This window comes from Salminus brasiliensis, chromosome 13 (genome assembly GCF_030463535.1).
Source record: "Salminus brasiliensis chromosome 13, fSalBra1.hap2, whole genome shotgun sequence".
Lineage (NCBI taxonomy): Eukaryota > Metazoa > Chordata > Actinopteri > Characiformes > Bryconidae > Salminus > Salminus brasiliensis.
In genome coordinates this window covers 5,566,508-5,593,462 of record NC_132890.1, presented here as the reverse complement: position 1 = coordinate 5,593,462, position 26,955 = coordinate 5,566,508, and the positions used below count along the sequence as shown (strand labels likewise).

At 45.6% G+C, this 26,955-nt stretch overlaps 1 protein-coding gene across 3 annotated transcripts in view; it reads right to left on the bottom strand.

Moving 5' to 3' along the window:
* srgap1a (SLIT-ROBO Rho GTPase activating protein 1a) overlaps positions 1-25,980 on the bottom strand; it is a 110,449-nt gene extending 84,469 nt beyond the window's left edge. For 2 of the 3 annotated variants that reach the window (XM_072694558.1, XM_072694559.1), the window contains exon 1: positions 25,383-25,980. In XM_072694558.1, the coding sequence (XP_072550659.1) occupies positions 25,383-25,452 (70 nt within the window). In that variant the 5' untranslated portion in view covers positions 25,453-25,980. The remainder of the gene's footprint in view (positions 1-25,382) is intronic. The other variant, XM_072694560.1, reaches the window with a different exon arrangement.
* Positions 25,981-26,955: the final 975 nt, after the last annotated feature.

The window sequence follows — 26,955 nt, the reverse complement described above, 5'->3', positions numbered from 1 at the left end:
TATCGCCTCCCAGCTCGGCTCAGCTCAGCTCAGCACATCTGGGGAGCTGTGACCGGGTCGGCTGTGTGCCAGGACATAGGAGCGCAGATGCGCTCAGGCCAGACGCCCATGCGCCCAACGATCTTTCCCAGCTCCCCTCAGCCAGTGCTTCATCACCTCCACGCAGCCCCGACAGCTCAAACAGCAGATTAGACTGAGCCCAGGCTTCTCATGGGTCGCCTCATTACAGCTCTCTCTCTCTCTCTCTCTGCACGCAACATGGGGCTTAGAGCCGCGATTTAGCCTCACCTCCGCAGGGAGGCAAGGAGAAGTGCGCTGGGCCTAATTTCCTGTGCGTGAAGGTGGATGTGGGGCAGTCCTGCATGAGTAAAGCTAGAAAGAGAAATACAGCATCACCGTTGAGTCATTAGAGATCAATGACTTACCATCATGACTTTGGTGGCATGGCATGTAAGGTCTGAGCAACACACTCATTTAGCCGTTGTGTTAGTCACAACTGGCCACAAGAAAGGCACAAGGTGGTCAACGATAGACCCACCATTACATACCAATCACAAAGAAACTGGGATCCAGTTCTGATCCTTTGTTTTTACCACCGTGTTCTAGTAGAGAGTCTAATCTCCATTAAAGGACATTATCTACAGCCTGCAGCAGTCAGGAGCATCTTCTAGCTCGACATTGCAGTGCTTTGACTGAGTTTGAGCTGCTTTGCTCCAGATGTTCGGCTACTTTATGATGTTATTGACCCCCCCTATTACATCCATGTGCAGAAGTACACTTCCGCCATGTCTCTGCTCTCGAATTATGGCTGGTTCAAAAACCGATCAATCACGGAAACTGTCCGTTTTACCAGCGGGAGAACCACACACACACCTGTCTATGGTTGTAAACCTGAACTGAACACAGCCTTTAAAACCGAAGGGGGGAGCCTAATGCAGCACACCTGTTCCAGAAAACTACATCACAGCACATTCACAACAATAAAAAAAAATTACAATAAAAACAGTTCTTTTATAGCAGAAGTTTACAAAAACTAACAACAGATATCAGTCCACAGTGTGTAACACACACATACACTGATTAGACTGCAGTGTTGTGAAGGAGCTGGGAGCTGATTGGTCAGAGAGGAGAGTCAGACTGGATCATAAGATATTAAACACTATAAAACAGTCATTTTAAGAAAAGTCTCGACTAAACTAAATCAATCAGGGCAGAATGTCTCAGTATAAAAATTGTTACTAAGTGATTTTACTGCAGTATTAATCAACAGCCCATCTTACTTCAATCTCATGGCTGTAGTATTTATAAAAACACTGAGATCGGATGAGAATCTGATCTTTGTAGCGTTATAAAGCATTATACCTCCTCTAGTGAGTTTGTAAAGGTGGTGATTTGATACACAGCCTGAGAGCTGAAGGTTCCCACAAATGACTAAGCTTCATAACCCTCACAAACACTTTCTGAAATCAAAAGTTCAGACATCTTTCCAGATCTTCACTCAGATATACAAACAGTGGTCATATGCTGATATTACACAACAATGCTAAACCACAGTTCCATTCTTCTACAGAACTACGAATAATAGCCTACAAGCCACCCAATACCATGACACGCTCTAAAAATACCCAATCTGATGTCCGCTCTGTGGTATCTTTCATATTCCGCAGATTAAAATAACCCTGCGGTCCAGTTTCCTTTTTTATAAACACAGACTTCCTCTCTGAACAAAGTGGGCCCCATCAGATGTTTGTTTGTTGGAGTGCTAGCCTACTTCAGACGCATCAGGAGGGCAGGGACTCGGGGGCTGTGTATGGCTAGTAGCTCATTCCTGTTTCCATTTCCTGAGGTGTCCGCAGGCATACAGACACACTAACATGTGTTTATGCTCACAGAGGAAGACCGGATTCACACTGTTTGTGTCTGTTTCTGTAGGTCCTCGTCCAGCTTGGGTTTATGGGTTACTGACCTCTAGAGCTGGCCTTTCCCTTCTGTGCTACTTTAGCAACTGCTAAAAATCATTAAACAGCTCACGATACACAGACGAATCCCAGCGAAACTCTAATCATTAGTAGGGATGCACCAATCCGGCCTTTTCAGTTCCGATACCGATACAGATACATAAACTTTGCATATCGGTCGATACTGGATACAGATCCAATACCATTGCTGAATTAATAAACAGTATACCTCACCATGTGGGAAAGACTTAAGGTTACTTTACTAACTTTGTAAAACAAAATATAACAAATTAACACAAAGTTATAAATGTACTTAATTGCTATTTATTTGTCACTAAAATAAAAAGGAGTCAAATTTCTTAAAATATATTAAAATACATAAAATGTATCAGCTAAAACTTAATAAAATAAGTAGCTTCACTTTGTCAAACACGCAAACAGTTATTAATCTTATTTTTAAATATTTTGCATAATTCAAAATAAATTCTAGCAGCTGAACCTGAGAATAAATCAGTAACTTGGTCAAACATACAAGCAGTAATTAAAAACTGCATTTAAACATGTAACATGATTAAAGTGAAAGGATCAGTTCCATGGATCGGCCTAATTATCAGATACCCGATCCAGCCAATTCTGTTAATATCGGGACGGATATCCGATCCTAATATCAGATCGGTGCATCTCCAATCATTTGTGTCTCTCATTAGGTTGCCCTAGCTCCACAGGCTTACTGGCCAACGCTCAAGCGGTCACGATAGAAACTGGGCCGACAGCAGCAGTCCATGCAGATGTGCAGAGCATCAATCACTGCGTATAATTACAGCGGCCCATAAGGGTCATCAGTCACATCCAAGCCAAATAAAGGAGCAGCGCTGTAGAGGCACGAGACGTGGGAGAAGCAAGCAGACTGCAAAGGAGAAGGTGTTTATTCAGCTGCTGTGTGATTCTATCCACAGGCTCTGTTTGTGCTGTAGAGGGCTAAGCCTCAAACTCCTCAGCTCAGCCAAAGGAAAGGTGAAGGAGGGAGCACGAGGCGAGGCAGCAGAACGGGGTGGAGGGTAAGGTTACAGTCGGCCTAACGTGTGGTAGACAGTAGCTTTGCTGGGGTGTAACTGGGGAGTTCTTATTACACACACACACACACACACACACACACACACACACACACACACACACACACACACACACACACACACACACACACACACACAGGTAGAATAGCCCTCTAACAAAATGTGCCCCATACATCGCACCCACCCAAGCAAACTTCCAGCCATTTCAGAATAGGTGTGGGTTTAGCATAAGCCCCTGCCTCCTCCCTGCCCACTATCCAAAGAACACACCCAGATATCACAGGTTTCATTGAAACGTACAACATTAGAGACCCTCAGAAGAGACCGAGGGGAGTATCGGTGATAAGGTTACACTGTATTTAGGGGGTCCTAGAATGGAGAACTGTGTTCAGCTTGGCACAGCTGAATAATAAGACTTCGGGACACGGACATGACAAACCGTGAACCTTAACCCACTGTTGTTTCTCCACTGGAAAGAGAAGCCAGCAGAACCAAAACAGAGCTGCAAAATGGGCCAATTCCCGAACCTCAAAACTGTGATGTAACAGTCTTGACAGTATTTCAGGACTTAACACAATGGCTGCTTTGAGGGGAATATGGAAGGGAGGCTAAACAGGCTAAAAGCTAACGCTGACTGAGTGAAGCACTGCTAATTGGCGGTCCAAATTGGGGAGAAAATGGGTGAAAATCAGATTCAGATTAATTAAAAATTAATAAATGCATTCTTTAGTGCCTTTAACGAGCATGCCTGAGTACCTAACACCATTCATGCATTACACCAATTACACCAAAGCAAAATCTAAGACTGCAACTAAACACACACACACACACACCATGGAAACTTCTTATTGTATGCTGTTTGCTTAAAGACGACACTCTACGCTCTTGGCTAGCTTAGCTCTTTTGTTTTGTCAGTCAGGGAGAAGAGTGGGCCCGGGGGGCTGGGGTGTGGGGGGGGGGGGGGGGGGGGGGGGGCGCGTCTGTATATCAGATTTCGATTGCAGAAAAAGAAAAAGAAAGAAAAAAAAAAGCCTGCTGGCCAGACTGAGGAGGACAGAACCTGCTAGGACAAGTCCTGGGCCGACGTTATGAGCTAAGCTACACTGTGGTGAAAACCTGACAGTTCTCCTGTAATTAACTGGGGTTTTCCCCCCTCAGTACTTTAAAAGCCTGCATTCACTATAAACAAATCCAGAAGTTTACTTCCATTCTTAAAACCATGCGACCGACCATAACCCAGAGATCAAAAGGAGGCTCCCAGTTGGGCAAAGAGAGGGAAAAAAAAAGAAGTCTCCTAAAGCACTTCAGCGGTCATTAGGAAATTGCTCAAGCAGCTCCAAAAACCCACAGAGTGCACATCGTTTAAAGAGAGGAAGAGTTTCAAATAAGCTTGCTGTTCACTGCCGGAGGGACCCTGGAGAGGCCTGACATGTCAAAGGGACCACACACAGGGCACAAACACACACCTACTCACACATCCACACCTGCACACTTCATATTCTGCCTCAGAAATTCCTAATAAGTGTTCACCTGAAGCTTCAAACACCTGGACAGCAACGATCGAACCCAACTCGACTACAGGTGACCCATTACACACCTGCATGATATTTAGCTTCGTGCAGTTGTGTGTTCCTGCAGCCGCAGTTCTTACAGGCCTCAGCTCAGAGTGACCCAAACCATCAGGAGTCAACACACATCAAATCCTGCATTACTCCTCATAGAAATCCCAGATTTTTGCTCAACCACTACTTGTCCAAACATCTGCTCCTCACCAAGCATTTCTTCTCAAGACACCAAGGCTATCAATCGTGTTCCCCTGTTTGCTGCAGTTCCAGCCTCTACTCTTCTAGAAGAGCTGTACTCCTGGCAATTAGCCACAAGAGCATTCAGGAGGCCTGGTCCTAATGTTGGATGATTCATTCTACATCACAAATGCCACTCCAACTCATCCTGAGGTATTAAACTGAGCTCAACCACTGCAGAGAAAGCAGTTCCCCAGCTCCACAACCCAAACCTGGGAGGCTTCTAACTACCCAAGCCCAGCGGCTCTCAAACCGGTCCCCAGGAACCCCTAGACAGTCAACGCTTCATGTTGCAGGTTGGGTTGGAGCAAAAATCTGGACTGTCCGCTTGAGAACCCCCTGCTCTTGCCAACACTTAGCATTATGCATGCTGAATTTAGGCTCATGTGCAGTCAGCCTACAAATTCTATATCAGTGCATGTCTGATGGCAATTACTCAAATCTAAAAAAAAGGCTGGAGGCTGCGCTAACTTTGGTCTCCTGAAAGGTTCCCAGATGGTTCACCTAGACGTTTTTTTCCCTCTGATGCTTTGTGGACAACAGAGCTGTGGATTCAGAGCTGGTCAACAGTCACCGCTCGTCCTCCTGCTCCCTGTCCTCCTGCCCCACTGACCAGACAGTGATGGACAAGCCCAGAGAGTCTCAGAGTGGTCTGCCTGCCTTGACCTGACAGCTTCAACAATGACACTCCAGGAGGGCAAGGAGACAGAGCAGATTGTGTGTGTGTGTGTGGAGGGGGGGGGGGGGGGGGTCATTCTTTGAGCTAGACTGGACAGGGCTCTATAAAGGCAACTTGTGTCAATTAAAGGATGATGAGCACAGGGTACATGACACTCCTCAAATTTTAGGCAGCGTGTTAAGCATGGTGGCGGTAGCATCAGGCTCTGGGGCTGCCTTGCTGCCAATTAAACTGGTAAATTGCATAAAGTGGCCCCAGAAAATTTACATTTTAAAGGAATCACTGAAAGCCCATAACTGTCTTGATGAGTGCTGGTAGGACTTTGCAACTGACCAGCAAATGACCATTCACTATATTGACTACTGAACCTCTTCCTGACCCCCATGGACCTTTTCTTCAATACCCACGGTCCTTAACGACCCCTTACTGAGGTGTTAAATAATGTTAGGCCAACAGTCGGTCTAATCAGATCACGACAGGCCGTGTTCATTTCGTGTTTAGCTTAACATTAACAAACATTATAGATTCAACCTGTGAAAAGATGAAAAGATGATCTGACCTAACCAGGCCTCAAAAATACTGAATGAGGTACAGACGAGAGTCAAAGTCTGGGTAAAAATAGCCGATGAGCTATCTACAGCTATTCACCCAAAAATATGCACAGCAGGACAACATGTGGGCCAAGACGACAACCTCAAACCACACAGTGCAGTACATCATTACAGACTTCAAGGAGAAACAACAGTGCATGAATACCACCAGGCCACATGAGAGCCATTAGCCAGTCCAACAGGACGTTTACCATGGGCCTAGTCTACCCAAATGCAGCTCATTTCCCTCCTCTGCCTCCCTCCTTGTCTTCACATTCTTGCCTCGCTTCTCACTCCTGAGCACAAAAACACCCTCAGTGTCTCTTTGAACAGGAGAAGTCGCAACCTGGGACGGCTTTGTATTCAAGACTCGTATTGCTGTGCAGGAGAGTGTCTGTCATGCTATGTTAGCCTGCGGGAAAGGGATTCTCAGTAATAACAGGGACATTATGAGAGGTAAAATGAGAAAAGCTACAGAATTCCTGCACCCCAGGGCAAGAGAAGCTGGGAAAGGAGCCCCTCACTGCAGAAAGGATATATAAAGGACATGGGCCGGCGAGCTGTGAGCAGGTAGGAGGACGCAGACGCACTACGGGAGGAGAAGGCGTGGCGGGAACTGGCACGATTTTGCAAGAGCTTCCAATAAACTGTTCAAGCAATTTTTGGGCAAACAACAAATTGCTGAATCAACCACCTCAGCAGCCACCTGAAATACTTTAGCAACCGCCCTAGCAACAACATGATATAATATATCACAGCAACCATCCAGGAATACTTTGGCAATGCCATAGCACCCACCTTGCAACACCTCTGCAAACATCTTACCAGCCATCAAGAAACACCATGAGCCAACAAAAAACACCCCAGCAACCACCTGAAATACTTCAGCAACCACCCTAGCAACCACCAGGCATAGCATATCTTACTACCTAGGAACACCTCAGCAACAGCATAGCACCCCTTTAGTAATACCTTACCAACCACTTAAAATACCACAGCAACTACCCTAGCAACCACCAAGAAACATCACCTTAACACCCGCCCACAGCTTCGACCATTAGATATACCACTGCAACTGCCATAGCAGCCAGTTGCCAGGAGGACCTTAGCAACCACCAAGGACCAAGTCAACAGACCTCACTTAGCAACTCCTTAGAAAGTGCCCAAAATACTACAGCAACCACCCCCATGCTTTCGGCAACCCCCTGAAAACAACCGCCACTGCATCCACCAGGAATACCTCAGCACCCACCAAGAAATGCCTCAGCAACACAGCACCCCTTAGCAACCACCTGAAATACCAAAGCGTCTGCATAGGAACAACCTAGCGACTTCCTTTGACTTGTCACCATCTGTTCCACCATGTTATTTCTATGAGGTGTTTCCCCCCTCAGCAGAGGCAGGGGTTGAACACGACAAGCCGCAGACAGTACACAAGCCTCCATCAAGCCTGTGCATGTCCCCCCATCCACCCCCCCCCCCTCAAACAATAAGAAGCGCTCTTTCCCATTTCTATTCAAATATCTTCCACAATGAAAAAAATACAAGGTTAGACCAAACACACTCTCTCAGACTGAAAGAGCTCGGTTCTTCGCGCAGCGGTAAAGGTAGCGCGAGACTGAGCTTACGGGACAGGGCACGTACTGCGAGGTCGGGTTGATGTGAATGAAACTTCTTATCTCAAAGGAACAGCTGGGAGACGAGCTCCAGGCACTTCACAGATGGACTTACACACAAACACACACAGCAATATCTCAATCTCTCGCTCTCTTCCCAAGAAAGACCCTACAGAACAAACCCCTCACCAGCCTAGTCAGCCAGGGGGGTTTTATCCTCCCATTAAATCAGATCATCATGCTTGTGTTCATGTCTGGGCTTTTAGTGCAAACAGTGGATTCATTTCAATATCAGCTCTTTTTATTATCTGGTCATTTATAACTACTACTATAATCCATTATATTCATGTCCTTATAATATCTATAATACTATACACCCATCAGCCCTTACATCAAAGCCATCTAACATTGCGTAGGCCTCCCTCGTGCCACCAAAATAGCTTGACCCCGCAAGCCATCTGCAGGTGTCCTGTGGTATCTGGCAACAAGACCTTAGCAGCAGAGCCTGCCCTAAGTCCTGCAAGTTGTGAGGTGGGGCCTCCATGGATCGCATTGGGGACTCTTGAGTGCCCATGACCCTGTAGCCAGGTTCACTGGACCACATTTAGTAGGTATTAACCACTGCATATTGGGAACACACCACAAGACTTGCCTGATGTTTTGGAGATCTGTGCTCTGAAAGCACAATGTGGCTCTTGCCAAAGTGAACTGACTTGTATAACCAATATGTAAGTATAGATAACCAATGTTATTATTTACTTCATCTGTCAGTGGTTTCAATGTTAGGCTGATGGCACGATACAGCACTATGTATTCATCTATATCACTGGTATAGTGTCTAGTAGTGGTTACTCTTAAAGGAATCATGTGAAAAGTCTTGAAGATCTACAGTATTTCATAAATAGGGTCCCATTAGGGTCAAGGAAAAACACTACTTGACTATGGTCATTAATAAGACACATTACTACTGTAAGTACACTGTTCATTCAATTAAGAGTTGCTGCGATAAGTCGTAGCCATCGATGGCGTTGATGCTGAAAATGCAGACATCAATATTTGTAGCCGATGTGTCATTTTAACATTATTTAGATATTTTTATGTGACTTTAGCTTTTTAGGTGCCTAAAACACTGCTTAGTTGATCCATGAGGTCTGTCCAGTCCAGTCATATATATATATAAAACAACAACTGGATCTACACTTGGAATCCAGTTGGAGTCAAACGCAAAATAGGTTTTTAAAAGTTCCCAAAGACCTAAAACATCAAAGTATGAAATATAAATATAAACACGTAAACCTTTATTTACAGTTTTGCCAAAATAAAAGAATTATAAATCCTCAATTTGACTACATTTTTTGAGGAAAATTGAATCATTTCGATGAATCGACCAATTAACTAATTATCAATAGATTAGTTGATTGAAAAACAGCCATTAATGGCAGCTCGAGTTCACATTTCTAGTTAAATAATACCGGTCCTCAGTAGCACACACGCCAGAATGACGGACATATGTAACTAAATGTAAGTTAATGCCAGATATTGACTGCAAATGAGTCGCCCTGTTTGATCCATAGAAAAACATCATACTCATTAGTCTATATTTGGCCAGTGTGATGATTCATAGCTGGAGATTCATGGCAGAACATTTGGGAAAAGGATTTGAAATGGGAGTGGTGCTGCAGCTTCAGTGTTCAGTGTGGTGGGGAAAGCCGAGTGAACAATTCCAGTGTGTTACACCTTCTGGTGCATGCCAACCTTTACAGCCCTACCTAATGTCATACCAACCGATAAAGTGCACACAGTCTCCATCTGCTAACCCTCTGAAATTGCCATTATCTCCAGCAATAACAAGAGCATTCAGCATTTCTCTCGTAGTTCTTTGAAACAAGCAGCTCAGTGAAATGATATGATATGATATGACAAGAAGACAACAGGACTTTGCCAGGTGCTCATGGACACATCCTGATGCTCTTTATCTCGCAATCCGTTTCAAACAGAAAGGGTACAGTCGCACAGCATTCCCTTGACTCCTGAGATTCATATCTCCCCGCAGAGCGTAGAACGTGCTCTCCTCAAAGTGGTATAGGGTTTACAGATGGAATCTGAGACCATGAACTACAGCACAGCGGACAGGACGAAGACAGGCTTTCCCTGCAGGCCAGTCAACTGCAGGCCAGAAGACGAGGGCTTGATATCTAGTTAAGTCAAGTCAAAATCAGAACACTTGAGACTCCTTGGACTGGAGTTGAAAACCCCCTCTTTTGGCCATAAAGAGTTAACGTAGGCCCAACCCCCACCCACCACTCCCACCAGTCCGGCTCCAGAAATCTGCAGAAGCCACAGCAAGGCCGGATTCCCAGGTAATTACAGTGGAAAGCAATATGGAGGAAGTGACAGAAAACCCACATCCTCTTATCTTGAGCAACTGTCGCTTGGGGGAATATTCAGAGCCTCCCTATCGCCTTCCTCCCACTTTCCCATAGACTTGAAGACCCCCTGGAAAGGCGAGAAGACTACACTCTCGATTTTACACTCAACTTGACACTGAGTTTTTGGATTGCAACTGCCCTGACTTGTGAAAAGCTCCAAATCCATGAAGGGAATGTATTATGTAGTACAACTAAACCAAGTACCCAAACTTCTGATTAAAAACTTCATAAAAACCCTACATTTTAGGGGGCTGAGATGATCAATAATCAAGCAAAACTGTGCCCGGAGCATAGAAATGCTACTGCGGTCAGCTGAAGACCAGAACACAACAGAGAACGAGAAGTTCCACCATGCTGAAAGAGGGTCTCAGGAGCTATGGCACATAGTAAGCATTGCAGAAATGCGCTGCTAAACAACAAGCTTCTTCAGAGGAGTTAGTTCATGCTCTACATCATCCTTCACCCCAATTTACTCAATTTATCTCATGGTATGTGCAAACTAGCTGTTCTCAAACTTGCCATTTGCAAGCTTAAAAGTGTGAATGCACAATACAATATGTCTAGGAAGGAAAGTAACATCAGCTGAGGTGAAAACAGATGCTTATGGTTTGTTTGTTCATCTTAAAATGGCTCATTTCTGTCACTTTCAAGCCACCAAATATGTATTTGTGGGCCTGGCTTTAATACATTGGCTTTAAAAGCCAAATGTTGACGAAGGGCAGACCGCACCGCTCCAGTGCGAACCCAGTTATAAGCATTGTAAGCGAGCCGGGTTTCTAAGCATTCCGTCCTGCCCCCCATGCTCACAACCGTTCGGCCCTGCAGTAGAAAACAGGCCATTGCCTCCACTGTACTCCAGCCATCACGTCTGGTGTTCGGAGGCATGTAGTCTGTAAGGGCCACAGAAACGTTACACCTATCGTCCCAATCTAAACATCACTGTACTTCCGGGCCAGGGTATCTGCTTCGGTCCACAGCGCAACGCTCCAGGTATTATTCTAGATCATGTGCCAGTAGACTGACTTTACTGGGATTTCACCTATGGCTGGTTGACTTTATCTAGATCAAATGGTCCACAAATTACACTAACATGCCCCTGTATGTATTCTTCCAGGAGCACATCTGACACCTGGAATATAGGGATTTGGATATGGGGTTGAGGTCGGCTACAGGTAGAAGCAGGGTCTTCAACTCTGGAGACTGGGTAACAATTTCCATGCAGATCCTCCATCAACAGAGCTACCATCACTCTCTTGGTCTCTTTGCCAGTGTGCCACACCTCTGCTCTGTGGTCACACATGTGACACTGGGCCAACTGACCATTCATCACCTCACTGACATCATTAAACACAACAAATTAGTTAAGCCCCAAGGGAGAGGGGGCGCCTCCTTGACGTGTGCTGATGAAAAACGTGTGATGGAGTTTACGAGCAGAGTCTCCGCAGATCAGAATGTCCCGAGAACATCATACACACCAACACAACATGCTGTGATGTGAGCTAGAAACTACTTCCACAGCTAGAGTAAGAGCAAAACAACCCAATTCCAGCTGGACCTGGAGAGGTACTGGTCCACAGAGACTGCAGGCACAGTACCCTCTGGGATTCCTCAACTGCTACACCTGCATCGTATGAACCTAAGGCATTGAAAGCTAAGGCTCTCATCTAAATGAGATAACTCAACTGCATATTCCCCATTTACCCCATTAAGGAATATTCTCTTAAAGATGAGCTACATTCATGAAACCCTGAGCATTTTTGTAGCTCAGCCTCTTTACTGGAGCTGGAGTTGCACAAGTTGTAGCACGGCTCTGTTCTCTCTCTCACGCAAGAACCTCTCCTCCAGCTAAAAGGAGTTGATCTCCACCAGGGATATGAGTAAGAGCCGTGCACTCCGGCGCAGAACTCCGTGTCAAGCCCAGTCTATTTTCAGAGCTCGCTGCTCTGGCGTCCTTGAGTAACTGTTCAGAGCGCCGCTGGTGTTGCCGTCATCCTCGCTTCTCAAAGCCATTACGAAAATGAGCCAGGCCTTCTGGGAGCTGCTGCAGAAAGTAGCTGCGCTCCTTTTCAGCCTAACCTGAAAAAAAAAAGTAGACCTACATAAAAGCAGAGGGGCGCGGCAGGTACGAGCCGAGTCACCTCACTTCGGTTTCTTATGCTGGGACTCAAGCGTTCGGTGTAGTTGTACAGTCAGCGGGAAAGGTGGTGGGAGAACGTGATTAGGAAAAGCACTGTGGAACTTCCTATTCACTGAATCCCGGAGAGAAAAAAGTGCATTTGTGGCACTTGCGGGAAAAGTACCAAACCTGATGTAAGAAGTGATGAATAATGCATGGGAATGACCGCAGGACATCCACAGCCACAGCTGTCCATGCCTGAGGCAACACCCGTGGGTAGGAGACAAACATCGGGGCCAGAGCAAGGGACAACAAGCCGGACTCAAACAAGGACAACTGCTCGAAATGGTACTTGGTAGCCGGAGGGCCCGTCTATTACAGAATTACGTAGGTCCCGTTCCAGTCTTTATGAGCTCTACAGTTGGGGTCTGGAAAACAAAGAGAACTTCAAATAGAGCAGGAATAAATGGACTGACGTCTGACTAGACTGTCCAGCTCAAGGGTCATGAAACTCTTGCGCGAGTGAGGGTTTACAGAATACAGAATATCGCAATGATGGGAACAAAGGCAAGTGACGTAGACGTAGGGCAAAGTCCTAGGAAGGACACAAAAGAACCAGTGACAGGCTCATTGGTGCAATCCATGGAGGCCCCATCTCACAACTGCTGCTAATGCTTGGTGCCAGCTACCACAGGACACCTTCTGAGGTCTTTTGGAGTCCATTCCTTAAGTGGTCAGGGCTGTTTTGGTGACACGAGGGGAACATAGGTCATTTGCCTGGACTGAACAGACTGGGGAAGGTGCTGTGAGAACGTGCCCGATTCCTCATAATTGCAAAGCCCTGCTGTTACTACCCCCAAAGACAGACGCCTGAATGGGCCATTTGAAGCTCAGAGAAGCCGTGGTAAGGCTAGGAACTCTGAAGCTGAGGATAAGAGCACGGGGTACAGATTGTATCTGCACAAAAGGGCGTTCACATGGGAGTGCCCCATACATTTGCAGCTGAAACCAAACCCATTTCCAGATCTGCCCTGCGGGGTGGGTGTAGTTCGGCTCTGCCAAAGACTGCAGCTCTAACCCTAGTCCACAAAGAGAGGATTTATTGTGTAAGATAGGCAGGACTCACAGCAAACACTTCTCCAAGTCTGGGGAGGGGAAAAGGCAGCCTCTGAAAACGCTGGGGACATTCAGAAGGGCTACGTACAGAGGGGTGACGCTGCATTGTATGCGTGAACATAAATAAAGGCCAGGACCACGCCTTCGCCTCTAGTGATAATCAATCAGGCCTAAAACGGACAAAGAGGGGGAAGGCCTTTCGCCTGCCATTTCATTGACTATTGCATTCTAAAGGATCAGCTCCCCCAAGCGCTCACTGCCCCCTCCCCCAGGAGTCCTTTAAAGGCAGCCTTGCTGAAAGGATGGCCTTTGGCTATTGATTATGCTGGACCTAAGGACCCCACCCCCCCTTAAGGTTCAAAAGGTCAAGGTAGGTGTAAAAGAACGGGGGGTCAGAGGTGATCAGGCCGTAGATTAAGCTCCTTTCCATCATGCAAGCTGGGTCTGAGGTGATCTCAGCTTGGCATAGGCAGTGCAAGATGTGTTGTGTTGAAAGCAGGAAGAATGGACGGAAGTCTAAGGACCTGAGAATAATTGTGATGGCTACACGACTGGGTCAGAACATCTTCAAAACAGCAGGCAGTGGTCATCAGACAGTGGTCAGTACCTACCAAAAGTGGTAGGTCCAAGAAAGGACAACCAGTGAACCAGGGACAGGGTCATGGGTGGCAAGGCCTGATGACGTGATCCATGAAGGCCTACCTCTGCAGCTAACATCTTGGTGCCAGGTACCTTTAGGTGGTACAATTAATACCCCACATATGGGTCAAGTTTAAACATTTGCAGACACTTTGCATAAATACTGTTCATACATAATAGATGCAATCCATGAACTGCAGGATGCAGGACTGGCTCCTTCTCCACAAAAAAAACAAAACAATATGGTAGAAATTTGCTTCTGACCATTTTAACTTAAACTCTCCTGTGACCCCTGAGTGCGTCATGGCAGGTCGTGTTTCACGGTGGGACCAAAAGAAAACTGCTTCTTTTAATGTCTGATGCACTTTTTAATCTTCTCTGGGCAGCGGCAGTCAATGTTGCCCAACCCTTCTACTGGAAACCGAAGCTAAACCACCAAACGAGCGCAAATTTCCCGAGCATTCAACGTGTCCTCAGCTCGTCTCTTTGTTGACTTGATGAAATATGACCGGCTATTTGATAAAGGCAACGGTTTTAGCACAATGAGAGCTGCTAGGTCGTTGTGCCTGCCAAACATTTGATTGTTTGAAATGGCATTCATTTGAGGGAGGCAGGCTGGGAGGAACGCCAAGAGAAGGAGTGAAGGAACACTGGAGGTAGCGGACCCCGGCTCACTGCACCCAGACTGATACGCTAAAGGACACAGACTCGTCCTGAAGCCTTCAATAGTACAAATATCCAGACAAGCATGAATAAGGAAGAGAGTTATCTGGACTAACGCAATCAATCTAATCACTCTGCGCAGACTGCAAACTCAGCACCGGGTTCGGGTCAGCGCCGGGGGGTGGGGGGTGGGGGCTGTGGGGGGAGTGCAGGTGCAGTGTTGAGCCATTTCTGCTGGCCTTGAGTAACAGATTAGAAACAAGCGGGATAATCAGCGAGGTTGCCTGGGAAACATACACACAACCATCAGCACCTGCTTATTGTGAACATGCGAGCGAGCGAGCGAGCGAGCGAGAGAGAGAGAGAGAGAGAGAGAGAGAGAGAGAGAGAGAGATACACTGATAAACTAATGAAGCACCTACACTGGTTATCAGGACTCTTCACTGTTCATCATAATGATGTTGATTGGAAACAGAATAAATTAGCCAATCAGAGCTTATCAAATCTGACATCTCATTTATATCAAGCAAGTGACCCTTGTTTATAGTCTGAATGACTAAATCAACCAAAGGGCTTATTATAGTCTTATTACCAGACTACAAACCTCGATGACTTTAAAGAGACGGCCACCTAGCAGTTCTGCTATATCAGCTTGCAGACTCCCACACTGGCTAGCATCGTATGTGTGATGGGGAGGAGAGGGAAGGCCATTCTACCCACCCAGAAAGAGCAAGTCCAGTTACATTGGACTCCTGGGGTGGGGGTGGGGGCATCAACAGGGTTTACACTGGCGACCTCCTATTGATGGGGTTCATGTTTACACTGACACAGAACCTATATAGTTTTGGTTTGGGTGTACACTTTTGGTTCTTCGAGTGAAGCCATAGAAGAACTACCTTTGGTTCCATAAAGATACCTGCTTTTAGGGGCTGATGTGTGGAAAAACCTTTAAAGCAGCAATATGTAACATTTTTAGTTTCAAATAACAGCTTCAAAATCATGTTGATACTCAACTGACCTGTAATAAAGAGAATAACGGCACGATCGTTGCTAGTCCAGGCTCAGCACAGCAGAAACTACACTATGTAACTTTGGTGAAGTGGGCGGGGCAGCGCTTATGAGAACTGCGTAACTGCATATTACTCTACCGCCTCAGTCCACATGCTTCTCTACTTTTTACTGGGTCAAAGTATGAATTACACTTTCCGACTGTAGGGGGAGTCCAAGAGAGAGAAATGCCAATTCTCGCATAATGCTGCTTTAAATGGACTAAGAACCGGTATATCAAATGAAGGTTTTTAAGACCTTTAAAAAGTTCTTCACCCACACGCTCCTCTCTTTTATTACCCTCTCATTTTTAACAGCGCAGACGTGGAGCAGTCGAGAGCAGTCGAACTGTGTTCTCTAGAATGATGGTGATGCTGGTGCTCCATCCAATACATTTGGGATGAGTTTGGGATAAGGTGGGGTGGGGTGGTGATCATTCAACATCCTGACACGTCTCTGAACGCTATCAAATCCTCACAGCAATGCCCCTCTAAAATCTAGTAGAAAGCCTTCTTCCCTGGACAGCAGAGACAGTTACTCCAACAAAAGCAGGAGAAACTCTTATTTTAATCCTTTTGATTTCAGAAGAAACAATGAATAAGCAATTGGCGTCCCAATACTTTTGTCCATATAATATTTTGACCAATGTCAGTCACAACTCACAGCATTATTATTACTATTACTACTGCCAAGCATATCAGTACACCCGTGAATACCAGTGGATGTCATGTATAAGAGGTTTTGACCAGAGGAGGATGGGTCCCACCCATTGCGGGTTTTGGTTCCTCCCATGGTTTCTTCCTCCAGCTTTAATAAGGGAGTGGTTCTTTGCCTCTGTGGTTTTGTGGGCTTGTTTCGCTTCTTGCTGTATTATTTTCCAAATTTCCAAATGACCAAGAGCCACTGACTATTATTTTTTTTAGCGAGGCTGTTATTTTAAACATTAAGAAAAGCGAGAACTTTAAACGGGACCTTCTCAGAGAAGGTAAACCACCCAGGCCGTAAGACAGCCTACCTGAACAGAACAGCAACAGCTTGTGAACAGATTGCTGTGGCCAGACAGGCTTTAAAAATGGAAAAAGGAAGCCAATTGTTTAAGCAAATAGAGGAAACGGGGAGGACCTAGCTTTCCAGGATGTTTACAGTCACCTTTTTAAGGAGGCCCTCCATGACTTCACACATAAACAGCTTAAGTTCAGAGTGCGAGTTAAGTGGGGAAGCGAGGAGATGGGAAATAAAAGCAGGTTAGCTGGAGCTGGAAGGGTAAGCGAGAGAGACCCTCTGGGCCTCCTGATTCTGATGGTGACCGTGCCTCGTGAATTGGTCCTGCTGTCTGCTGGCTCTCTTAGACAGGAATTCAAAGAAGCTCTACTTACAATATGGGGCAATTCCATCAATACAGTTCTAGGTCCAAAGCATTTATACACCACACACCACATGGCAATGGATACTTATCAGACTGCAACACACTTGACTGAGTAATATAGTGATACTATATCATTATTGCAATAAATGACATCACAAACTGATTTTTTTCGGCATATCGTGATCTTATCAATAGGGGCGTCCCTATTCGACCCAGTAGATTGGAATCAGGGCTGATCCTAATCCATTTTTTTAATGGATCAGGCACTGGCTATTTTAAGCCTGCTCCAGTTCCGATCCTTTGTTTTCACCACTGTGTTCTTGGCATCCAAATTAACGGACATTATTCCCAGCCTGCAGCAGCAAGGAACATTTTCAGAAGCTAAAACTAAAGTTTAAGGTCTGCTTACACTCAGCGGAGCAGTGCTTTAGGGTACACAGATCGGATCTGGCTAAAACCAACTGGATCAGGACAACCCCAAATTGTGGATAATTCTATAATACCTAGAACAGTGACCAAGAAATGGCACGATAGAGAAACATGAACTTAGAACGTCGGTGGTGGAAACTACCAACCCATCAATTACTCAAATAAGTAATTCGTTTTTAATCGAAATAATTGGAAGGGGGGGTTATGTACAGGTTGGGTAATTGGCGGTCCAAATTGGGGAGGAAATGGGTGAAAACTACACAAAAACAACAATATGACCATAATCTCTTTGTCTACCACTGCCATATAAGCTATTCCCAAAATCCAGAAATCTGTAGATGCAGCACAAGCAGCGCCTGTTAACAAAAGCCAGCTTCTGGTTCGGTCAGCATCCTGCAACAATGCTACTAGAATTACGCTCCCACTGTCCGGCGTGTTTATAGCGGAGCCAGGTCATGTTGTGTGTGTGGAGGGGGAAGCAGCTTTAACAGGCTGGAGTGAAAAGCCCAGCATGCGTTGAAAAGCCAGGCAGGCGCTCAGCTTAGTCTATCAAACACTAGAGAGTGAGAGCAGCCACAGATGGTCCCGTCAATAACCCCCACGCCCTCTGCCACGCCACCAAGAGGGAACAAACACCCCGAGAGCACTTGAATACGGTCCGAAGGCTGAGGGTTGGCCACAGCAGATGGCAGGCGTGCGTGCCAGTGAAGAGTCTGAAGTCTGAAGTGGCTACAGCAGGAATCGTAAAAACTATGATGATGGTTCGAGAGAGAGAGAGAGAGAGAGAGAGAGAGAGAGAGAGAGAGAGAGATCGCAAAGCACTTTAGAGCCACTTGTGAGAAGACCATGAGTTAACGCTAAGTGAGTTAGTGAGAGATTTCGGGGGTTGGTTTTAATTACGTCATGTTGACGGATTATTAGATTATATTTTATTAAATTCTTATATTTTATCTTTAAAAAAAAAACAAATTGTCCTTAATTTTGTACATTAATGAGATCTGCTCTCATTGGCTCTTTTGAGAGTGGGGTGGGACAGGGGGGTGTGTTTATGGCTATGGCTCACTGACATCCCAGATGAAAAATCCAGCTCAGCTGGTTCGAGCCAACTCAGGTGGTTTTATGCTGGTCTTGGATGGTGTAGGTGGTCAGAAAGCTGGTCAGAAAGCTGGTAATCCAGGCTGGCCAGCTCTTTTTTCCAACAGGGATGCTAAATCATGAGCCAAACAGGTCATTGAGTCTGGGACAGTACCTTGTGTTCACGGGTTGACCCCACTAAATTAACTGCCATTGCTAATTGCCTGTTACATTAGCATCAAGCTAACAGTGCTGCATGCTGGCATTTCATAGTAGCTCTCCAGACTAACTGCATACATTTGCTTGTAGTTTGTAACAGCCACTTAAGTACGTACACTATATAGACAAAAGTATTGGGACACCTGCTCATTCATTGTTTCTTTCACAATTGGAGTCTCTACTGTCCAGGGAAGAAGGCTTTCTACTAGATTTTGGAGGGGCATTGCTGAGAGTTAGTGAGGCCAGGATGCTGGATGATGATGATCACCACCCCAACCTCATTCCAGTAGTACTGGATGGAGCGCCAACCATCTTTCTACAGAACACACAGAATTCCACAGCTCAGTGCTGGGGGGCTTTATACCCCTTATACCCCTGCATTTGCACATCTGTATCAGCAATGGGTGCGACCTAAAAAAATATATATTATATATATATATATAATAAAGAATACATTAATTAGAAGGGTGTCCATAAATATTTGGACATATAGTATATTCACTAGACACCATTTTCTGGCCTGCAAACACCACACACACGCAGACACACACACACTACTGAAAGTTTAGGGCACTGTTCGTCCCTGCACTAAACACTCCCTAGACTCCCAGCAGTGAATTAGACTGACTGTATCTGTAGGGAGATGCCGGTTTTCCATGCTCCGCAGAGCTGCCATAAAGGCAGGGAGTAATCAAACAACAGCCCGAAACTGTAGATGATTCTCTTCTCTTCCGAAACCCAGAGCAGCATCTCTCAGCTCACTGTGCTGTGAAGTGTTTATGGGGGACATGATATACTAGCACCTAACTTTAAGCAACTGACATGCCTTAATAATGATCCAAACACTACTGTTCCAGCTCCAGCTCCAAGCGTGGAGCGGTGAGACAACCCGAATGACATCAGAGCCCAAAAATTACTACAGCAATGACTAACACATACAGAGAGGCTAACGTTATCCGTTACTCTGGAGTATGACGTTCCTTTAACCATTTTTAGACAGCGCGTTCACGAGCCCGTTGTAATTACGGTTGGTGTCAGGATGATAAACCGCAGGTGGAGCTGGTGATATCCGTCAAAAGCTCAGTTAAACAAAAGCTTTGGCAAGCTCCGCACTGAGGTTTTACGTTCTGCACATATGAGGTCTTTCTAAAGGTACGTCTCCGGGATCCCTAGTACCTGTAATTAAATAGGACATATTATATTAAGTGGGTTTATGCACCAAAATTCTCCACAACCCATTTCACATTTAACCATTGGACCATTTTCCAGCTTGTCCTTATCTCTTAGAACTGAACTGGTTGCGTACTGGACCTCTCTTACAATTGTGGATTCCGACCAGACGAGTCTGGCCTTCGCTTGCCACTCGCATCAGTGAGCCTTGTTCCAGTGCACACCACAAACACCCCACAAAGACCTGCCTGATGTTTTGGAGATGTTCTGACCCTCCAGTGTTTTCATCTACTATTGTTTAATAGGTGATGATAGCCAGCCTCAAGTGGTCTACAGCCTTCCTGCAATTGGTCAGAATATCTGAAACGTCCCAAATAAAGTGTGATTAAACTGCAAACGATCCAGATCGCCGAAATTGTGGTCCTTTGGTCCAGACCGTGGTCTTCTCTCACACCTAGTGTTTTGGTTCAGACCAAACTGAAAAGTCTGAAGGTCCAGCTCCAACAAGGACTGTGTAAAGGAACCTTATTTTTTTTGCACATTTAACAGTATTTACATGTATTTATCCAAATGAAAAAGGCCCAGGAATTCTGGAGGTAGGCCTTTTTATTCATTTCATTGCATTGATGAAGAAAACAATAGCAGGCAAATCTGCCTTTACTAAACCGAAACCTCCATTCGGCGCACTTCTTGGAAAACAATGCATATGAAAGTTCAGCAGGGCAGGTTCCATGACGGCTGGGGACAGCTCCCCTGTCAGCAGCCAGCAGGGCCATGACCCACAGTCACAAATGGAATGCCATGAGGGTGACATCAAACCAACAGCCCGGCCAAAAGCAAACAACGGTGCGGCACTCCACTCAGCTGGCCCCAGCGCCAAGCTCTGCATGACATGTTTACTCTTCTTCTGCACCTGCTGCAGGGGAAAGCGCCCAAGCTAAACAAAAAGCGAAGACTTCCTGGCTAATCATCTAACAGTGCGTGTGGCTTTCAGTGTGAAATAAATGACCCTCAGGACAGCCTTTCCACACACAGTCTGGGGGCAGCGCGGTTCGCAAAACAGCCAGGCCTCTCTGTCCATGGCACATCTGATATGGAGGAACTCTCGAGCTTCGGCAGACAGGCTGGCAAGCGCTGATCAAGCACTTTTATTATTGAACATGGTGTACTTCAGGGAGCAGACTGGTATGCATTGTAATTCCTCTGCATCCAAGCACTACCATTTCCAGCCAATAACAGCAAAGGGAACGGACTGTGACCAGTCATCGCAATCTTTCACTGACCTTAATAGAAAGTATCTATTTCAGTATTCACAGGTTTCACTGCCAGCTACCTCACAGTAAATATGACCAGGCAGGCCCATCCGTCTCTATGAATCTACATCAATCCTAAAGTCTAAAGATTCATATATGGTCTGCAGATTGTGCTTAAAGTGGTTTGAAATGGCAAAGTGGGGCCAACGTATCTCGTCTTACTCTGCCCCAATACGACTGGCTGTTTCCTCAATGTGCATTCCTACTAACTATTACATTTGCATATCCATAAAAAAGTTAATAAACAGATTAATCAAAAGAAAAACTAAAAAGTTATTCAAAAACAGAGAATGAAAACAGACTTCAGATGAGCTTAGAAGTTAACAGAGAGAGAGAAGCATAGGCTAGGCCTTTCAGAGGACTCCTAATCTTCACATGAGATCTTTTCTCCTCAGTGAATGACGTGCCAACCGGTAGTCAGCTAGAATAGTAAGCCTATTTAGTGGACAAGTCATGCCAGAGAGTCACACCAGGGCAGGGGTGGGCAATATGACAATATTTTATCATATTGTGATAGATTTTGTTATCGTAATACACAACATGCCTTTGTAAGCATATTGTGGATTGTCGCAAGGGCTTAAAAAACACTGATCAACTGCACATTTCATTACTAACAGTGTCATTAGACAGGCTTAATTAGATGAAGAGCAGCAGATGTTGAATAAAAATCACTGTATTCAGTACGGGAGACGATCTGAATAGAAGTTTATAGACCTTCAGACTGATGCCCCACACTTGTCCAGCCCTTCTTCACGTTTAGAGCAGAACTGCATATCTGAAACAGACTGGATAAGTTGCCAAACAGTTCCGTCAGCTCCCCCGACGCAAGGACTGAGGAGGGCACCGAGAGCAGAGCGGCGCGATTCTTCCTCTCTATTGTCCTCACATACGCAGCACAGAGTGGGTGTGATTGATAAGGAAGGGTGTGTGCTGATGAAGCAGTGTGCATGGAGCTCAGCAAGGCAGGATGAAGTCCTCCAACAGCTCTGTCCCAAATACAGAATCTGTACTGTATGTCCTCTTGCTCAGGGGACAGGACTGCATGCCAGCAAGTCAAACATAATACACCTTCGTCCTTTAGGAGTGCTTGCTGAGCTGTTCTTTCCCTGGAATCAATGTCCTCATCGGCTACTGGGAAGAGAGGACTCCAGGACAGACAATAAAATGATCGTCAATCTCCCTTTTAAACCCACTGTGACGGGACAGACGGGAAGGCACAGAGCTGTGGGAATGGGGTGCATGATACATAGCTGGCCAATATAATACCATTATTATTATTATTATATAATATTATTATTATTATTAATAATAATAATAATAATAACAGCCCTGATATTGTCATTACAGTATAGCATTTTTGATTATATCAGCCCAGTGATGACAGCCAGACATCTCCAGTTTTCAATATCATTAATCCATCCATCTTCTTATCCACTTCTCCCTGGTCAAGGTCACAGTGGGTCTGGAACCTACCCAGAATCATTGGGAAAGGCAAGGCAGGAATACCCCCTTGACAGGGCACCTCTCAGGTACCCCTCACACACACAGACACACACACACCTCACACCTAGGGGAAACTTAGCAAAGCCAATTTACCTACCATGTGTTTTGCAAGATGGAAGGAAACCAAAGTACCCAGAGGAAACCCACACAGACACAAGAACACACCAAATTCCTCACATAGACCGGAGTGACTATCAAACCGACAACCCCAGGCCTCTAGAGCTGTGCAGAATTCACACACTATCACACAACACACTAACTAGGTAGTAGGTAACAATCTAGGTAGTATTTGAAAACTCATCATTACAGGTTTATACATAGCCTAAAGCACAGGTTCTACAACCGGTCCCCCAGACAGGTTTTTGCACTATGGAACATTTGGGGGCCCTGAGGACCACTTTTAAGAAGCACTGGCCTAAAGAATGTACGCATATAGCTCACACTATAGTACTTTATATATTATAGTGATGTTAAAATGCAGAGAAGTCAAAATTAATCAGCCTAGGCCGTCAGCTAGCATGTGCAAACGGCACAGATACAGCTCCACCCGGCAGCTGAACACGCTCGGAGGAGAACACTAACTACCAGTTCAGTTACATTAGCACTGTACTGAGTGACGGGAGAGGGGGGGAAGGGAGGGCCACCCTACCCACCCAGAGAGAGTGAGGCAAGCCAGAACTCCTGGCTATTGATGGCTGTGGGCAATGCTTAGACAGCTGTGCCACTCAGGAGCCCCCTGGACCCCCCCTAGGACAGTTCTGAATTGGCAGCAAACACATTAAAACCCCATTCATTATCAAGGGTGACTCTGATAGGCACGTTCATATGAGCTGATGATTCCACCAACAGACATCACGTCAAAGCATCTAGAGTAGAGGTCAGGATTACAGTGGGAAGGCCAATAAGGGGGTGCCCATTCCAAAAGGCTGGGATCCAAACAAAAGAGCTCTCTGGTCGGTCCTGGCTGGACATAAGTCGTCCCAAAGACACATCGCCTTGGCTGCCACTGCCCTGCTGTATTTCTGTACCGTACTCCTCTGTTGTCACAGTGTTTAGAAACACTCACAGTGTCAGTCTGTCCTACCATACTGCGAAAACAGGATGTCTGCGGGACACAAAGCAAATAAACCGAAAACAAAGCAACAATGGACAAGTTAGGGACGATTTGCAATGCAAAGATGACAGAAGAGCCGTCCAAACAGGGGGCTATTCAAATCACATGCAAATAACTAATCACACAAATACATGAATCCTCTCAATTACCTTAATTTAGATACTAATCAGAGCTTAGTCTAAACTTAGCAGCACCGCACCGCACACCCCACTTCTTTTTCTACGACAGCTATGAGGAAGAGCACGCTGATCTGATACGTTATTATTTGACTAACGGGTCGCTGTGTGAATGACTGTGCGGGACACTACTATTAAGGTCTTAGTCATCACTGTAAAGAGGGGAGGCACCGTGCCATATGAGACGGCCAAGCAAAACACACAAACCCATAACTAGGCTTATCTCACGCCTTCTCTCTTAGGAAACGTGAATAATAAGCATCCTGCATCAGCACTACAGAACACCACAGCCACTGGCTCCACCATCCCATCAGGTCCTGTCCTGCTACGGGGCGGCTCAGCTGCTGGGGGAAGGCTGGGGGGGGGGGTATATTAGATAACCATGCTCTTTACAACCAACTAATTAAATTATTAGTATAATATCCAAAAAAAAAAAAAAAAGGCCTCACACGATGGCCCATGCAAAAGTTTGGGCACCCAAACACAAACACTGATGCTGGATGTTGTGGTGAGGATGCTGGGAAGCGGTTCTTCTGTTGACTCCTCGATGAAGGTTATATTTGCGTCGGTGTCGCTGCACAGTAGAACAGTGCACCACTACTCCAGAGTCAACTTTCCTATGTTGTCCTGGTCTCCAGTTGACCTCCACTGATCCTGTTAACTGCCATTTCTTAATTACATCAGTAACAGAGGACACAGCTACCATAAAACCCCTTCGCTTACATCTACTTACAGCCCTTCTTCTTTTTTATTTGGAGAGTGGTAGGCAGCTGCTTAGAGGAGCCCATGTCTTCGTATTGTTGGGACGTGAGGTTTGAGGAGTCGCAGTATTGATCAGACTTCAGAAATTGGGGGAAAGCCATAGCCACAATAAGCTACTAAAGTTGAGAGCTCTAATCTCTTGGGTGCCCAAACTTTTGCATGGGTCTTCTTTGCTGTTTTCACTCTAAAATTGTCCCAAAACACAAATAATCCACCGGTCTTGATTTACAATGGTCCAAATGAAGGTTGCATCCTTAACTTTAGGCCTTTTGGAGATCAGTTTGATCACCTCTGCTTGGTGCATAAAGCTCAGGAGCAGAGTTTGGGCAGCAAACCATGTTTAATTAGTAGTTAGTAAAATTAATAAATTCATGAATCAATAAAATGTGGTGTGAAGGTTTATTTCTAGAGTTGTACCAGTAGGTCTAATCATGCATTAGAGATCATGAACTTTTTGTCTTTCCAAGCTTCAGCTGAGCTCTGCAGCACAAACCCAAACCCCAGATCAAAACCTCGTATCTGGCTTACCTTTCACCTGACTCTCGTACTCTGCGATGATCTCCTTATCCTTCTTGAACTTGGCAGGAGGATGCGACATTTTCAGCAGGTCCTGCTGGATCTGGGAGTGTGTGTGAGTGTGTGTGTGTGTGTGTGTGTGTGTGTGTGAGTGTGTGTGTGTGTGTGTGTATGAGTTAGCCGGTAAGTCCAGAAGCTAGCAGGGCTCAGATGGGACCTCTACCACTAACACAGCTGCAGTATTCTCCGGACATCTGCAGGAAAAAAAGCCCAACAGCACAGCAGCGGAGATCCTGCTGAAGCAGCCCGGGAACGAAGCGCCAACCGCGGGCAAGCGCCCAGAGCAGAGACCGGTGGGGGGGAGCACGACCGAGCACGACCGAGCCACAGGGAGACGGGGAGAGAGACGAGACAGGGAAGTGTTTCCGAGTTCCCCCTCGCTGTAGAAAGCCCGGAGCGGTCGGTCTAACTTCAGTTGGGTCAAATCTCTGCTCGTAAAAACCATCCGAGCTCTCTCAGCGGCGAGCCGTGCGCGGCAAGCGGGGCGAAGGGAGAGTTCGCGCGGGCAGCGTGCTGAGCAGCGCCGGGCTCAGGGGCAGCGTGGAGCGGCTCTATGGGAGAAGGAGGGGCGGAGGGAGAGACGGAGAAGGGGAGGAGAGAGGAGAGAGGAGGGAGGGAGGGACGGTCGGAGGAATAAAGAGGGGGAGAGAGGGAGAGCGGATTGACAACTTCCCCGACCAGTCAGGCCAAAAGTGACACAGGCGAAACTGCCTTAACCACCTTAATCCGGACGGATCCGCCGGCACCTACAACCTGGCATTTCCCCACAGTGTAAATTAGGCGTTTGTACGTGTAGAGTCTCTCATTTAACCACTCAATACGTCGTTTATTGTAGTTATAAACTAATAAAACACATAAAACAGGGCTGTATTGTTGACTGGGAGTTTGAGCGGCGCCTGTAACACGCCGGGCCTCCTGGGGCCAAACGTATCACATTACACACCGGCGCCTCACACGGACACAAGCGGCCCCTAGTGGGCAACAGCAGCTACTACAGCGCCCACTTGTAGAGCATGAGCTCTCTTTCAGTCTATTTACATTATTATTTTTATTTTTATAATATTAATAAACAAATAAATACTATTTAAAATGTATGCAAATCAAAGTAAGCAAAAATAACATTGATTACATTAATTACACAAAAATTACATTAATGAAATCTATATCGGTACGATTTCCGACTAATAATCTTTGTTTATCGATCTTGTTAGTTATTTATTTTAAAATAAAAAAATTAAAAATCACTTACTTTAATACATCTCACAAGCTATTTAAATATCAAAAACAAACAATATGATACATACATTTTAAAACAAATGCTAATTGAAGTTATAATAAATAAAAACCTATGATACTTTTTATTCTCTATTACACAGACAGTGAGTTTATTTACTGCATTTATATTTGTTGTAATAAAATATGAAATAGCTTTTCTGGAAAAAAAAGCACAATGTAATACAGTTATGAACAAATACACTTACGCAATGAACACGCAAGTTAATAAATACACAAATCAAATCCAAAA